The sequence below is a fragment of the Astyanax mexicanus genome, unplaced genomic scaffold (genome assembly GCF_023375975.1).
Source record: "Astyanax mexicanus isolate ESR-SI-001 unplaced genomic scaffold, AstMex3_surface scaffold_37, whole genome shotgun sequence".
Lineage (NCBI taxonomy): Eukaryota > Metazoa > Chordata > Actinopteri > Characiformes > Acestrorhamphidae > Astyanax > Astyanax mexicanus.
Window position 1 is genome coordinate 562,671 of NW_026040047.1, and position 16,294 is coordinate 578,964.

Here is a 16,294-nt window from a genome sequence, read left to right on the forward strand (position 1 = left end):
ATTGTGGTCGAAGCCGATGTTTTGTAGACTTTTTAAAAGTAGAGAATGATCAACTGTTTTAAAAGCTTTAGAGAGATCAATGAAAATGACTGCACAGTGTTTCTTTCGATCAATGGAGGTTAAAAGATCATCAAGGATCAGAGTAGTAGCAGTTATAGTGCTGTGCCTCTCTCTAAAACCAGATTGATGATCTGATAGGATTGAGTTTACACTGAGAAATGTCTTAAGTTGGTCATTCACTAGGGATTCTAAAGTTTTAGCGAGGCATGACAGTTTAGAGATTGGTCTGAAGTTGTTGAGGTCTGCAAGGTCACCTCCTTTGTGGATTGGTATTACTTGGGCTGTTTTCCAGATCCTGGGAATTCTGCTTGATAAAATGGAGAGATTAGAAATATATGTGATATGTTTAAGAATGACTGGAGATGCAAGCTTCAGAAAGAAGGGGTCAAGCCTGTCTTCTCCTGTGCCTTTTTTTGTGTTAATAGTGCTGAGGGCTTTAGCTACTATATATTATAGTAATATATATTACAGCAGGTGGCGCATGTGTTTCATTGTTTGGTATTATTGTATTAATTTTATCAAATACATGTCCAGCTGCTACAAAATGATTAATAGATGTTTGGCAAAGCTCTCTTTTGTCAGATATTTGGTGATTATGTACTAAAATCTGGGTGGGAGTAAGCTCTGATTTGTTTTTAAGTGAATTAGCAACTTTCCAAAATTTGACAGAGTTTGAAGCAGATGTTGAGAATTAATCTATACAGTATTCTGCTTTAGCCTTTCTAATGTGAGAGGTACATTTGTTCCTTAACTGCCTAAAAATAAGCCATTGGTCTCTATCACCACTTTTCTAGCATTTAGCAAGGAAGATATTTCATTAGTCATCCGGGGGTTAGATATATCCCGTATTCTCATGGTTTTATAGGGGACATGCTTGTTTACCACTGCTAGAAATATTTTGGTAAAATGATCTAGTGCAAAGTCAACATCCAGGATTCCTGAGGTATAGTGAATGATGCTGAGGGCTAGATCATTTAAAAAAGCTTGATCATTAAAATGTTTAAGAAGACTTCTTTATGCTGATGTCCCTAATGCATCTGATAGGACAGTGGTCACTTATACCAGGGTCAAATACACCTGTAGAGGTAATTTTGTCAGATCTATTTGATAAGATTAAATCTATTAAGGTTGACTTGGTGGGTTCATGCAAGTTTGGTTGTGTTGGCTCAGTAATTAATTGCTTAAGCGAAGTATTACCACACACTTCTGTTAGATGATGGGATGCATTAGTTAACCAGTTCAGATTAAAATCACCTAGGATCAGCATTTCTGAATCAGTGTATAGAGATAAAAGCCCAGCTAACTCATCTATAGAATGAGAGGGTTCAGAAGGAGGTATATAAACACCAGCAACCACAAAACTCTTATTGCGTCCAACACTCACTTGCAGAGCTAACAATTTAAACAGGCTTCCTTGGATAGTGTATTAAAATTTTTTATTTGAATGTTGCATTTAACATAAATAGCAACACCACACCCCTTGCTTTTCTGTTGGCTCTGTAGAGATTGTAATCTGTTAGGGCTACTTAAGCCAGGATTCAGTCAGTACTAAAATATCCGGATCAGACTGTGAAATTAAAATGTTCAACTAATCCAGTTTATCCTGCTGAAGGAGGCTTCATATGTTCAGATGAATAATGCTCATGCCTTTTCTTTGACTAAAGCTCATGGGATCTGTAAGTAGTATTGTATTTGTTGCTTGTGAGGAGACAGGCTGGCAGCAGGGGGGATGAGATTGGCTGGGTTGATAGATTATAATTACATTTCTTATAAGTGGTCAGTGAGGACATGCTGATCCTAGATCGATTGCTAAGCTGTGTTTTCAAGACTGGTATCTGGTACTCCTAATGCACGTTAGTTACACACTATGTTTTACAATAAATTGCATTTTAATCCCCCTCATTTTTTCTAAAACACTTCAATCTGCCAACAACCACTAAAAGCAATGGATAAATTACATTAATTACCCCTATCGTACCACTGTGTTGATTTTAAATGGATCCTCTGTTGTGTTCCACACAAGTTGCATTTTCAAAACAAAAAAAAAACATAAATTCGTTATTTAATTAAATAGATACAAAAATATAATGTATTTAGTAATAAACCATGCTTAATAATAAATAATATATATTCATATTGATCATTGATCAATGATATTGATAACAACAAGGTTGATAAATTAATATAAAAATAATAAATATATTCTTTAATAATGTACGTCCCCAGGACGTCCAAAAAAATTACCTGGCCCAGCGGAGGAGAAGACGACAGCCTCCACGTGGCCTCCTCTGCGAGTAGTGAGAAATGGTGCAAGACCAACTCATGAAACTAATGTCGCCGAAGAATCATCGAACTGGCAGACCAAGGTACAAGCCAAGGTCACAACCAAGAACATCCTCATCAAGACGGCCAGACACCCCCACCGTCGAAAACCAGGGTCTGACAGTGTTCCAACTCAACGTCGAGGGCCTGACCATCGCCAAACTTGAAGTCATCAAACACCTCGCCGATTCCAACAAAGTGGCAGTTATTCTCCTGCAAGAGACACACTGGGTTTCTGATGACAACCTCAAGCTGCCTGGGTTCCTCCTTGCTGGATCCATCTACAGTAAGAAGCATGGAATGGCAACTTTTGTCTGGGAAGGATTAAGCTGGTCTGCCATCAGCCAAGCTCCATCTGGCTGCAACATTGAGTGGCTGGTCACAAAAATCCAAGAAACATTTGTTGTGAATGTATATAAGCCTCCCCCAACAGCGCTGACGGCAACATCACTTCCACCTGTGCCTGCTCCTGCCATCTATGCAGGAGACTTCAACTGTGAACACACAGATTGGGGTTACAACCGCACATCTCAGAATGGTGAAGTCCTGAGTAAGTGGGCTTCTAACATTGAAGCATTATTGCTCTTTGACCCAAAAGAGTCCCCAAGCTTCTTCTCTGCACGATGGAACTCTTATTTTTATTTTATTTTTTATTTAGCCTTTATTTAACCAGGTCGGTCCCATTGAGACACAATGATCTCTTTTTCAAGGGAAGCCTGGCCAAGACAGCAGCCTAAACATCAGTTTCAACATTTAAAACAGACAGTTCACAGTTAAGCCATAAAACAAAGAATCAAACAATAAGGAATCAAACAGTAATGTACAATATACAGTCTGGATGGGTCAATATGGTTGAATAACAGGACCTTCACACAAAACATGAACAAAAACAATAAGAGGCTGATTCCAGGTTTCTTACAAAATTTCTAAATGTTCTAAGGGAAATAAGTTCCTTCAGTTTCAGAGTACTCTGCAATGAATTCCAGGCAGCAGGTGCAGAATGCATAAAGGAGCGTTTGCCGAATTATTATACCAACCCAGACCTGGTCTTCGCCAGATGCCGCAGCAATGACATAAAACCTGAGAGACGGGTCTTGGACAGATTCCCTCGCTCACACCACCGGCCATCCATCATCAAAGTACCTTCGCTGGTACAGCCGGTAGCTGGCAAACCGGTCAGGAGATGGAACTTCAGGAAGGCAAATTGGCAGTCCTTTATGGCAGAAACGGATAGAAGAACTGCTGGTCTGCCGGACCCCGAAACAGCTGATGTGGACGCTGCATACGCGGCCTACTGCAAAGTCCTCCTAAGGGAAGCAAAACACAACATACCACGAGGCTACAACAAAAACTACATTCCAGGCTGGGATGAGGAGTGTAGCAGCCTGCTGCGCAAACACCAGCAGACAAGCTCCAGGGAAGAAATGGATGCAACAGCAACAATTCTACTGCAGAAACTGGATGACACCCGGAGGACTAGGTGGAATGAAGTTGTGGAATCAATCAACTTCACCCACTCTAACCGGAAAGAGTGGCAGACCATCAACCGGCTCTCAGGGAGAAAAACAACACCCCGCAGGTGTCCAGTGACTGCTGACGCCATTGCTTCCCAGCTCCTGAAAAATGGCCGCTTCCCAGATGCAGACAAAAACTTCACTCGACTGACCTCAAGTGAGGTTTTGTCACTTTCCAGGGCAGCCAGTGTTGATGCCAACCTCTCAGGTCGTGACAACATCCATCCAGAATTTGTCATGCACCAAAGCGATAGAACATCTCGCTGGCTCTGCTCGTTCTTCACAATATGTTTCCGGAGGTCCACGCTCCCAAAGACCTGGCGGCAAGCTTCTGTCATAGCCATGCCAAAGCCAAACAAACCAACCGAAGACCCAAAGTCCTACAGGCCCATCTCTCTGTTATGTGTCCCGTATAAGATCTTGGAGCGTCTGATCCATAGCCGTATTGAACCAGTGGTGGACCTACAACTTCCACCAGAACAAGCTGGCTTCCGCCGAGGCAGGTCAACGGTGGATCAGGTAACACTACTTACTCAGGACATCGAGGACAGCTTCCAGGATAATGAGAAAGCTGGAGTAGTATTCTTGGACCTGACTGCCGCCTATGACACTGTGTGGCACCGTGGACTACATCTAAAACTGCTAAGGACAATCCCGGACCGGCACATGGTGAGATTTATAATGGAGATGCTATCAAACCGCAGCTTCACTGTCCAGACCAGCGATGGCCAGACCAGCAGGCTCCGCAGACTGAAGAACGGTGTTCCACAAGGCTCCGTCCTATCACCAATGCTGTTCAACATATATATCCACGACCTGCCAGATATAACATCCACCAAGTACGGATATGCAGACGATTTGGCCATAATGCTCCAACGCCCAACATGGAAGGCAATGGAAGATGGTCTCAACCAAGACATGGGTATCCTAGCAGACTACCTCCAAAAGTGGTACCTTCAGCTGAGCGTGGGCAAGACAGTGTCTGCAGCATTCCACCTCAACAACTGGGAAGCAAGAAGGGAACTGGATGTATATGTTGGCAACAATCGTCTGGAGTTCCAGCAAGCCCCCCAAGTACCTTGGTGTACGCTTAGACCGAACACTGTCCTATAAGCAACATCTGGACGAAGTGAAGGCCAAGGTATCTGCCAGGGTTTCACTCATGCGCCGTCTGGCAGGTTCGACTTGGGGAGCTTCCCCCCAGACTCTTCGCATCTCCACGCAAGCTCTTGTTCTACCCGTAGCTGAATACTGTGCCCCTGCCTGGAGTAGAAGCACACATGTGAGCAAGGTAGACACTGTGATCAACAGTGCCCTCCGGATTGTAACTGGCTGCCTGAAACCCACCCCTGTGTCCTACCTGCCAGTTCTGGCTGGGATCGCCCCAGCCAGCCTCCGATGGGATGCAGCTACCCTCACCCTTGCAAGAAAAGCCCAGAAATATGACTGGCACATCCTGCACAAAGCCACGATAACACCAGCCATCCCTACAACAAGGCAGCACAAGAGATGCTACAGTCTATTCCTGAGGACTTGTCCAGGGACGCATGGCTGGCATCAGCCTGGCAACAGATGTGGGAGACGGCTGGGCCCTCCCGCATCCAACAATACATTAAGGACCCAGGAGGTGGGGTAAAAGGGGAAGACCTGCCACGGCATCTGTGGACCTCTCTGAATCGTTTGCGCACTGGAGTAGGCCGTTTCAGTTCATCTTTAAAGAGGTGGGGCCTGTCGGACAGTGCGGCATGCGAGTGTGGTGAACCGGAACAGACAGCCGAGCACATAATCTCCGGCTGCCCCCTATACAGCCCACCCTCAGAAGCTGGGCTCTTTGACTTAGACCCACAAACGAGGTTGTGGCTGCTAGACACTGAGTTGGCCATCTGATGATGCACAAGAGAACCTGGCCCGGCGTTCAAATGTTTAACTGCATATTGTCGTCGAAGTAGGGTCATAGTTAAACGTCCAAATAGTAAACCTAGTTTGTAGAAGTGCAGAATTGGTATTGGACATGATCTGCACGTCTATAAGACGTCTAATGTTAAGTGGGATGAATGAATGAAGTTCAACTTATTTAGCGCCTTTCTAGAAACCCAAGGACGCTTTACAATTTACACGTTTTACACACAACCATTCATACTCAACACTCATCCACACGCCGGTGAGAAGCAGCAGCCGATAGCGCACAGCGTACTCTCAACCAGAAACAACCGTCCACCTGGAGGACTACATCAGGCACTACAGCATTTACCCAGAACAGAGTGCCAATCCATATCTGGGCACAGTCATACACACACACTTACACACACACAAACCTACAAACATACCACAAACTGTACACATACACACCAAATCCATTTAGAGTATTTAATTTTCTGGGCAATTTAGAGTATTCAATTTACCTGATCTCCATGTTTTTGGACTGTGGGAGGAAACTGGTGTCCCCGGAGGAAACCCACACTGACACGGGGAGAACATGGAAACTCCACCCAGATAGGGACTTGAACCCAAGACCCCAGTAACTTGTGAACTTTAAATCCCACTTTTTTGCAACATATAGATTGTGCATATATTTTTAAAATTATCTTCTGACTCTGTGCTGATTCTCAACAGTGTTAGGGTTAGAATTAGGAACAGGGTTGGGATTGCGATTCAATTTTAAATTAATGTTAGGCTTTGCACCTTGGGGTTGGGGTTGGAGCTTAGGTAAATTTAATTTATGCATACGCATATTTAAGGAATGTAATAAAGTTTTAATGTCCATTTCCATAAGTGATTCTAGAATCATATTAAAGCAATTGTGTTTCACAGAAAGTTGTTACCCAGCTTGAAGACCAAACGAGCCCCAGAGCTGGTCCTGGTGATTGGCACTGGGGTGAGCTCAGCTGTGGCTCCGCAGGTGCCCGCACTACGCTCCTGGAAAGGCCTGATTCAGGCACTTTTGGATGCTGCTAATGATTTTGATCTGCTGGAGGAGGAGGAGAGCCGGCGATTCCAAAAGAGTCTACAGGAGGATAAGAACCTAGTGCATGTTGCACATGACCTCATTCAAAAACTCTCTCCGGTAAGAGACTTTCAGAAATATATATAGGCTCTCAATTCATATTGCCATTCTATTTGTATCCATACCAGATACACAAATAAGCAAACTTATGTTCTTCAATGACCAAGGTGTACTGATTGGTTGTGTGGTAACATGGCCTCTCTGTGGCCGAGAAGCTTGATAATCTCTGGGTAATCTCAGTAGCCTCTGTCTATTGCAAAGAGTAGATCTAATAACTGTATGGAAAGAAACAGCTAAGCATAACATGCAGTCATGGTTTGGCAGAGAGAGTGATAGGATCAGCGTGATGGGATTGTGTGGTCAGTTATAGACGCATATAATCTCACTCTTCACAGCTCAAGGCTTAAAGGTGTGGATGTCAAGGATTTGTCATAGTAATCATAAAGGATAAATCATAAAGAGTCATAAATGTGTACATAACTGTAAAGCTGTACCTAATCATATTTTTGAACCTGTATATTTTGAATTTGTTAATTATTCTTAAAGATAGTCATTGTGTGTGTGTGTATGTGATCCTTTCACCCTGTGTGCAGCGGACAGGAAACGTACGTTCCACCTTCTTCAAAGACTGCTTATATGAAGTGTTTGACGATTTGGAGTGTAAGATGGAGCATGCGGGGAAGCACCTGCTGCGGTCTGTGCTCCAGCTGATGGAAAGTGGGGCTTTAGTCCTCACCACCAACTTTGACAACCTGCTTGAAATCTACGCAGCCCATCAAGGCACCAAACTGGAATCTCTGGACCTCACAGATGAGAAGAAGGTACAGAACAAACATCTTAGCTAAAAACCACAGCTGAGCAGAAGAAGGACGTAACAGTCACTGAAGTGTCAATGTTATTCAGAGTTTAGTATTGTTCATGAACTGTGAACAGGCAAGGGTGTAAAATCAAATAATTATTGAAAGTGTTCCAGCATTTAAACCTTATATAGTATATTTGTCAGTTACATGTATAGAAAATCTCTATTCAAAATGCTGTGTAGTCCAAGACTAGGTTTAATCCCTGCCAAAACACCCTCACTTACTCACTGCCATGGATATATTTAAATTTTGTATGTAGGTCCTGGAGTGGGCTCAGGAGAAAAGGAGACTGAGTGTGCTTCATATACATGGCGTTTATACAAACCCCAGTGGCATTGTGCTGCATCCTGCTGGCTACCAGAATGTTCTGAGAAACACTGAAGTCATGGTGAGTATTGACCCTCCTTATCTACTGTTCTAGAGATGACTAGAACTAGTCATAAAGCACTAGGCTGCTTTATGCATCCTTCAAGGCTGCAAGACTGAAAAGCTTGGTATGATAAATGTGATTAATAGAATTCACCACAACTGACATCATTGATTACAGAAATACATTAATTTACATAACATGCGCCGACACATTGCATTGGTGGTCGTGCCCACAGAAAATGTGCACAATGATAAATGTGGCTACACTGTTTTGATGCAAAAAGCTGCGTAACATTTGGAAACCCTTTAAAATGTTCTATATTTCTGCATAAAAATGACCTAAAATATCATCAGAACTTAATAGATCCATTATTACATATTCTAGAGGCAAAAGTATGTGAACATTTGCTATCAGTATCTAGTGTGATCTTTCCCCTTTGCAGCAATAACTGAACTAAGTGTTGTATTTTGCCTGACCTAAAGCAGCAGTTAAAAGGTTAAAAGGCCATAGGGAAACGTTACATGTACAAAAAGTCTATGTTGCTTATTCATTGTTTCTTTCTAAATCAATGGTATTTAAATAAAAGTCTCTGTTGTCTAAGAAAATGCTTTTTGCTTGATTTTGGAACATTGCTTACAGGATTTGATTGTATACTGTAATGTCAGTTGACCGATGACCACCCCACACCTTCCCCAACTCCACAACTCACAAAAGTACTGGACCGTTATCATTCCAGAGAACAGTTTAATGCTTGGTGCCAGTAGGTTGATAGGGAGAATAGTGGTGTCGCAACGTTACAACTCTTCAGAGTCCACGGTTTCATTACACATTAAAACTGGCTTTGCCCTTCTCTCGGGAAGTGTAAATGCATATTTCGTTCTCCTCCACAGTGGACTTCTCTATGTATTTGCCTTCTTCAAACTACCATTTTGAGATCTCTCCACAGGTGTTCTATGGGATTCAGGTCTGGACTCATTTCTGGCCACTTTAGAAGTCTCCAGTGCTTTCTCTCAAACCATTTTCTAGTGCTTTTTGAAGTGTGTTTTGGGTCATTGTCCTGCTGGAAGACCCATGACCTCTGAAGGGAGACCTGGGCCCTACATTATGCATTATCTTCAGACTTCATAATGCCATGCACATGGTCAAGCAGTCCAAAGCCAGAGGGAGCAAAGCAACCCCAAAACATCAGGGAACCTCCGCCATGTTTGACTGTAGGGACCGTGTTCTTTTCTTTGAAGCCCTCGTTTTTTTTCCTGTAAATTTAAAAAGCTCTACTTTTGTCTCATCTGACCAGAGAACATTTTTCCAAAACGTTTTTGGTTTTCTCAGGTAAGTTTTGGCAAACTCCAGCCTGCCTTTTTTATGTCTCTGGGTCAGAAGTGGGGTCTTCCTGGGTATCCTACCATAGAGTCCCTTTTCATTCAGACGCCGACGGATAGTACGGGTTGACACTGTTGTCCCCTCGGACTGCAGGACAGCTTGAACATGTTTGGATGTTAGTCGAGGTTCTTTATCCACCATCCGCACAATCTTACGCTGAAATCTCTCGTCAATTTTTCTTTTCCGTCCACATCCAGGGAGGTTAGCCACAGTGCCATGGGCTTTAAACTACTTAACACTGCGCACGGTAGACACAGGAACATTCAGGTCTTTGGAGATGGACTTGAAGCCTTGAGATTGCCCATGCTTCCTCACAATTTTGCCTCAGACAGTTCTTTGGTCTTCTTTCTTTACTCCATGCTCAATGTGGTACACACAAGGAGATTGAGTCAAGTTTAATCCATTTTAACTGGCTGCAAGTGGGATTTAGTTATTGCCACCACCTGTTATGTGCCACAGGTAAGTAACTGTTAATTACACAAATTAGAGACGCAAAACATGATTTTTTTAAAGGGTGCCAATACTTTTGTCCACCCCCTTTTTTATGTTTGGTGTGGAATTATATCCAGTTTGGCTTATTGACTGTTCTTTTTGTGTTTTTTGATTGAAGACAAATTAAATGAACATTTTAATATCAAAGCATTTGTAATTGTAATCATTTTCTGGGAGAAATGAAGCATTATCTAACAGAATTGCAGGGGTACTGTATATAATCTCCAGTAGAAGCATTGCTGCTTTGTTGTGCTTAAAAAGTTATGAGTCAGAGCATTAATTGTGCTGTTCTTTGTTCTTAGCGGGAGATCCAGAAGCTGTATGAAACGAAATCGTTTGTGTTTTTGGGATGTGGACGCACAGTGGATGACACTACCTTCCAGGCACTGTTTCTGGAGGCAGTCAAGCACAAGTCAGACCTGGAGCACTTCATGCTGGTGCGTAGAGAGGATGTCGGAGAGTTCAAGAAGCTTCGTGACAATATGCTTGACAAGGGCATTAAAGTCATCTCGTACGGAAATGAGTATGCTGACCTGCCGGAATACTTTGAGCGCTTGGCCAATGAGATCTGCAATAGGGACACCAATGGATGTGGTGAGCACAAATCCAATGTTTTTCATGTGTTTAACAAAGAATTGCATTTTCACAGCTTTCCCTGTACCCAAATGCTTAAGACGCTTGGTGCAGTGGACTACACTGGAGCCGTCCACAAATACATGATCAGTTCTCTCGAACTGCATCCACATCTTCATTAAGGTCGTGTAGAAATGCCAGTGAGAACTATAAAAATAACTACACCATGTAGCTGAAAGCTGGGGTCAAGGTATTTTCCAATTCTACCAAATCCAACAATTTAACTAAAATGTTTAATTTTACCCTGTCCCTTAAAGCAGGGATGGACTGGCCGTAAAAAGAACCAAGATGTTTCCCGGTTCTATGTGTGGGCCACTAGAAAGATAAAAATAGAATCTGATTACATTATGTAATAGGTCCACAGCCAATAACAGAAATGACACCTCCCTCAGCATACAACAGAATTACAAGAATTAGTTTATTAATAAATGCAATAAGAAAACAGCTGAAAGGCAGCACTGAAAAGTGTTCAATAACAGGACGCAGACAAAACCTTAAAACTGCAGGAAATCCATTAGTTGGGACTGTTGGCCAACTGGTGTCAAATGACACGTATTTCTGCACTACTTACACGTTGCAAAGTGTTTTATTTATCATTGATTACATGATAAATAAGCAATTATCTAAACTATTTCTGATCAGTCGTTTTATGTCCAGCTTGGTGCACTACATCCGTAATGAAACTCTTTGTAGACAATGCCATTACCCACCTAAAAAGTAAATTCTGCATCTGACATTCTTCATAACAAGAAAAGGACCTGCAGAGTTTCGTTCTGATATTAAACTAAAGAAATCTTCTACACAGAGTCTAATGAAAGTCTCAACAGATTTCTCCAGGTCAGAACTGCAGACAGGCCATGCCTATATACTGTGTGCAGAAAATGCTTTTGCATTGTCTTGTGAAAAATCTTGGCAGCAGATACTTTACGATCTCATATACTTTTCTACATTAATGCTGCATGTCAAAAATATACTGACACACCCCCATACTTGAGTACCCGAGTATGTGAATTAATTCAGTTAGAGTGAATTAGACAAAAATTCAATGCTTATATGCTGGTAAATTAACAACATTCTGATTCACAGGATCACTAATACAAGAGGAAAGCCAAAACGGCTTTACTACACAGAAAACATTTCTGCAAGGTTAGAGCCATTTAGTGCTGTTTTATTCCTCATTTTATTCCTCTTTCTCCTAGTGAAATTCCCAGTATACACAACTTTAATTTGTGAAGTGTGCAAATTGGGACTATTGTACATCTATTTCGGTGATAAAAAATGCAAATATTATAGCACAAAAATCCACTAACATCATGTAAAGTAGCAAAATCTTTCAAACAGTGTTTAAATATGTCCTTCTTTTTTTCCAGACTACCACTCCTGACAGTCTAGAATTTCGGTCTAGACACCGAGATCAGCTGAACCCTCCAGTACTGGAGGTCCGTCACCCAGAACAGACTTCAGTCTTGCTAGCTGTATTGCTTATCAGGTAAAAGGGAAAAGTACCAGGAGCGGACTAAAGTGGATTAAGATGCTCTTCTGTAGCAGTCACAGATCACCTGGAGTCAAGAATGAGGACTAAATACCATGACACTTAGTACCAATATTATGGTACTAAATACCATGACAACTCGTCCATACGTTTCCATGTTATTCACTCATTTAAACATGTATAAAATATTTTTGCCAAATGAAATGAGCCCTACTAAATGTGTACAGTTCTCAGGCTTTCTACTGACACGGTGTTGTGTCCGAATTTAACATGATGAATTCAAATATGAAAACTTGCATTCATTAATTTTCACGGACCACTCCTGCGGGAAAAAAGGACAGATGCCGTATTGTAGAGTTCTTTAAAAGGCATTTGTATTTTTTTACTGTCTGTTTTGTCCAGTTTTTCTGTTTGGGTATTTATAAGTGCTGTTTTACTGATTTATGATTCAGAGGGGATTTTAAAATATTGCCCCAAACATAATTTTCATCTTTAAAAGTGCAAATCTGATCCAGGTACTATGTGTTTTTGCATTTTATAAATTAAAAGACTTCTTATAAGTATGTTCTTAGTGATAGTGTGGTCTGCCACAACTATGTTTAACATCCTATAAACAAATCAACAGCCCCCACTGAAACTACGCAGCTGCTGCATACTTTCATTCATGACGATGCAGCCAGAAGGCACCATATCTCAAGGATATTAAAAGTTTGCTCTTATTACTGTCTCTACTACAGAAAACTCTTCTTGATTTTGGAGTTAGAGTTTAATTGCATTTAGCAACAAGAGCTTTACCTCACCTTACACCAGAAGTATTGAACGCCATTATTGCAGAGAACACAGTTCCAATGCTCTGCAGATTAATACTGAGGGTGAATAAATACTTCTAGCCCACACCTGCCATTGAATTAATTCATTTGAAGAGTGTCCAGAAGCATTTGAATATAATGTTCATTATCTTCTGTTTTAGACTGTTTAGACTGTTTTTGCTAAGATTTTTCTTCTTCTTCTTCTTATTATTATTATTATTCTTTTTCTCCTGTAAAAACAGTTGTGCAGCCTAAACCGAAAGTCATAGAGAAATGAAACTTGGTAGGTAGATGTAGGATCAGTGCATCTCGGTGGACAACAAAAATGGCACCGATTGGTCAAGTGGTGGCGCTATAAACAAGGAAATTCATTTTTCACAATTTTCTCAATAACTCAAAAACCATAAGACCTACATTCAAAATTCTTTTTTTGATGGATTCCTTGGGTCAATACCAACAACTTTCCAATTTGGACCATGCACTTCCGTCTATATAGATTTTGTGCTAATTTGCATAATATGCAAAACCTACTTTTGCAAACTAGTCCTAGGAATTTTGACCAATCCTGGCATGTTTGGTATCAAAACATATTCATTAAGAAAAAGTTGAAATATGTAAACAATATGGCCGCCATATGCAAATTAGTCCTTCCGGATATATGCCCCATTCACTTCAAGAGGTAAATTTGGAGCACTGTTTCTCAGCAACCGTGCAACCTAGCAAGTTGAAACTTTGCATGCAGAATCTATCATACAGCCTCTAAAGGATGTTCAAAGGGCAACTTAATCAATCAACATGGCTGAACACCATCAGCCAATCAGCATTCAGCAGACATTTTGGCAGGCTGAATGTTGCCCAATCTGGATGATATTTGGCAGTTATGTTCAGGTGGAGACACTGTAGTGACCTGCAAAGTGCTGAAACAATCCGCCCACTGGGGGGCGCTGTTCCAAAAAAACGATTATATGTCAATCATGCTGTACTATTTTGACATCTAATTGTTTTTGCCATATTTAGTACAGTGGCTCTGACAAATTTCTCAATACAACTATGTTTAAAAAGTGCTTTGTTCATTCATAATTGCTAATTGTTTGAAAATAGCTATATTGAAACTACTCTCTGGATATTTGGCCTATCACCTCCATTTCAGTCTTGCTGCACATAGGGTTGCAACGGTATGAGATTTTCACGGTATGATAACCGTCTCAGAAAATACCGCGGTATCACGGTTATCACGGTATCACAGTTTGTTACATATATTATTAAACTGACCCTTAAAGAAATTACAACAAAGGTTTTTTGTTCAATTAACTATTTATTGTAGAAACCTGGAACAATAATATAGATAATGTCTCCTTAAAAAAAATAAGCTGTACAACATCAGGTGAAGGAAACCATGTTTTCCAATACTCTTAAGGGCATTAAGAGTGTATATATAAAAAAAAGTTGGTATATAAGCAGATAGTGCAGAAAGAGGGGATTTATTTCTGACATGATCCTCACAATAGAGATTTCTATTTTAAGGCTTTCACAGCGAGTCTGGTTTTAACATATGATAAACAGGCACGTCAGAATTAGAAAATGAACGCATGTAAATGAATGGCGTCTTTCACATCCAGTCCGGCCAGGACCTTTACACGGACACGTGAATCCATCGTAGCACGCACTTCACGCCTGTACCTGCGTGCCCAAATTTCAGATAACTCAGCGCTTTTGGGTTGTGCACGACTACAAAGAGGTTTTATTTATGTTCAGATTAAAATTATAAACTAAACACATACTTTGCGCTGCACGGCGGGGTGGTGTTCTCGAAGATGGGAGAACAGGTTTGATGTATTTCCTCCTTTAGCTGTGACTTTACGGCCACATTGATTACAAGCTTGTTGATTACAAGATTACAAGTATGTTTTCAGGCTGTTTGAATGAGCGAAATATGATCAGAATTATGTTAATTAACACTGTAACATAGAAGCATAGAACTATTATTTAATAAAAATGATTTTTAATAACAGCTAAACACAGTGCGGAGGAGTTCACGTGCGAGAGAGAGAGAGAGAGAGAGAGATTTGCGTGTTCTGATGTGAGCTACTCACAGGTAAAGGTTCTCTTTTATCTCCTCGTGCTCATATTTTAGTCCAATTCATAATTCTGCAGTTTCTCAGTGTTTTCTGTCGTATTTTGCAGCTAGCGCGAGCGCTTACAACTAACACCGCGGGCCGCGAGGTGCTGCCGCGCTGCCGCTGTTATGCCGAATCCGACTCCCTGCTCAATCCGACTCCCGCTTCGCGGACAGAATCGGCACAACACCTCCCGCTGTAGAACTGCGGGAGTGAAAACAGCCCTTATAAATAAGTTAGTTAAGTTTCAGTTTTCGTTATTTGGTTCGTTTTCATTAACAATAATAATTGGTTACTTAGCATTAACATTGTGATTATCACACCAGAGCTTTATTTAAAAATAAAATATATAATTAAAAAACAGACGCCTACATCTCAGACTATTTTCTAGAGCCCAACCCGACCCGGCCCGAGGAATGTGGTGGGAAATCTCGGCCCGAACGGACCCGATCTCGGGTCGGGCCTCGGGTCAGGTCTGGTTCGGGCAGAGAATCTAAGCTCTAGTCTGATGCACTTTCTGCCATTCTCAACGCTGTGTGCTGAGCAGCTGAAGCGGAGCAGAGTTGCGCATGCGCGGGTGAGTTTCTCCGCTGGATTGAGTTTTACCGGTAATAAGCAAACACACACGGTATGATAACCGTGCATTTTAATACCATGGTATACCGTGAAACCGGTTACCGCTGCAACCCTAGCTGCACACTGTAGAGTCTCTAGGTAAATGTTCATTAAAAACATTTGTGAAAATTTCACATACAATACTCTCCAGGCATCAAGCAGTCTGAGCGTCCTTGGAATTTCTAACCTAAATTGCTGTAACTCTGCAGTATTTGCTGTAATCTCACAATGTTAAAGACCTCTGTACAATATCACTCTGATGAAGCGCCATTTAATACAGAACTAGATTAAGAATAACTTGACATTACATGTCATATCAGAACATTCACTCCTTTGTGCCTCTTCTCAACATTAATAACAGGTGAAAGACTTTTGATCATTTTAAATGTGACAGAATGTCTCCAATTGTGTTAGACCTTCTTACACATCACCATCCTATGCTCTAGTAGGCACCATTGTGCTAGTTGGTGCTTGATGAAGCGCCATTTAATTCAGAACTAGATTTATAATAACTTCGTAATTACATGTCATATCAGAACATTCACTCCTTTGTGTTAATTCAAACTTGTTTGGTCAAACATTTCAGCTTGTTCTGCAAAGGTTCAAAGGTCAATCTGAATACCACT

The 16,294-nt window shown here is 41.3% G+C and overlaps 1 protein-coding gene across 2 annotated transcripts in view; it reads left to right on the forward strand.

Annotated features, from left to right (window-relative positions):
* The window catches only part of fam118b (family with sequence similarity 118 member B), an 87,503-nt gene extending 74,482 nt beyond the window's left edge, over positions 1-13,021 (forward strand). The window contains exons 3-8 of one of the 2 annotated variants that reach the window (XM_049473380.1): positions 6,708-6,960; positions 7,494-7,721; positions 8,020-8,148; positions 10,305-10,596; positions 11,722-11,781; positions 12,006-13,021. In XM_049473380.1, coding sequence (XP_049329337.1) covers positions 6,708-6,960; positions 7,494-7,721; positions 8,020-8,148; positions 10,305-10,596; positions 11,722-11,781; positions 12,006-12,019 — 976 coding nt within the window. In that variant the 3' untranslated portion in view covers positions 12,020-13,021. The remainder of the gene's footprint in view (positions 1-6,707; positions 6,961-7,493; positions 7,722-8,019; positions 8,149-10,304; positions 10,597-11,721; positions 11,782-12,005) is intronic. The other variant, XM_049473381.1, reaches the window with a different exon arrangement.
* Positions 13,022-16,294: the final 3,273 nt, after the last annotated feature.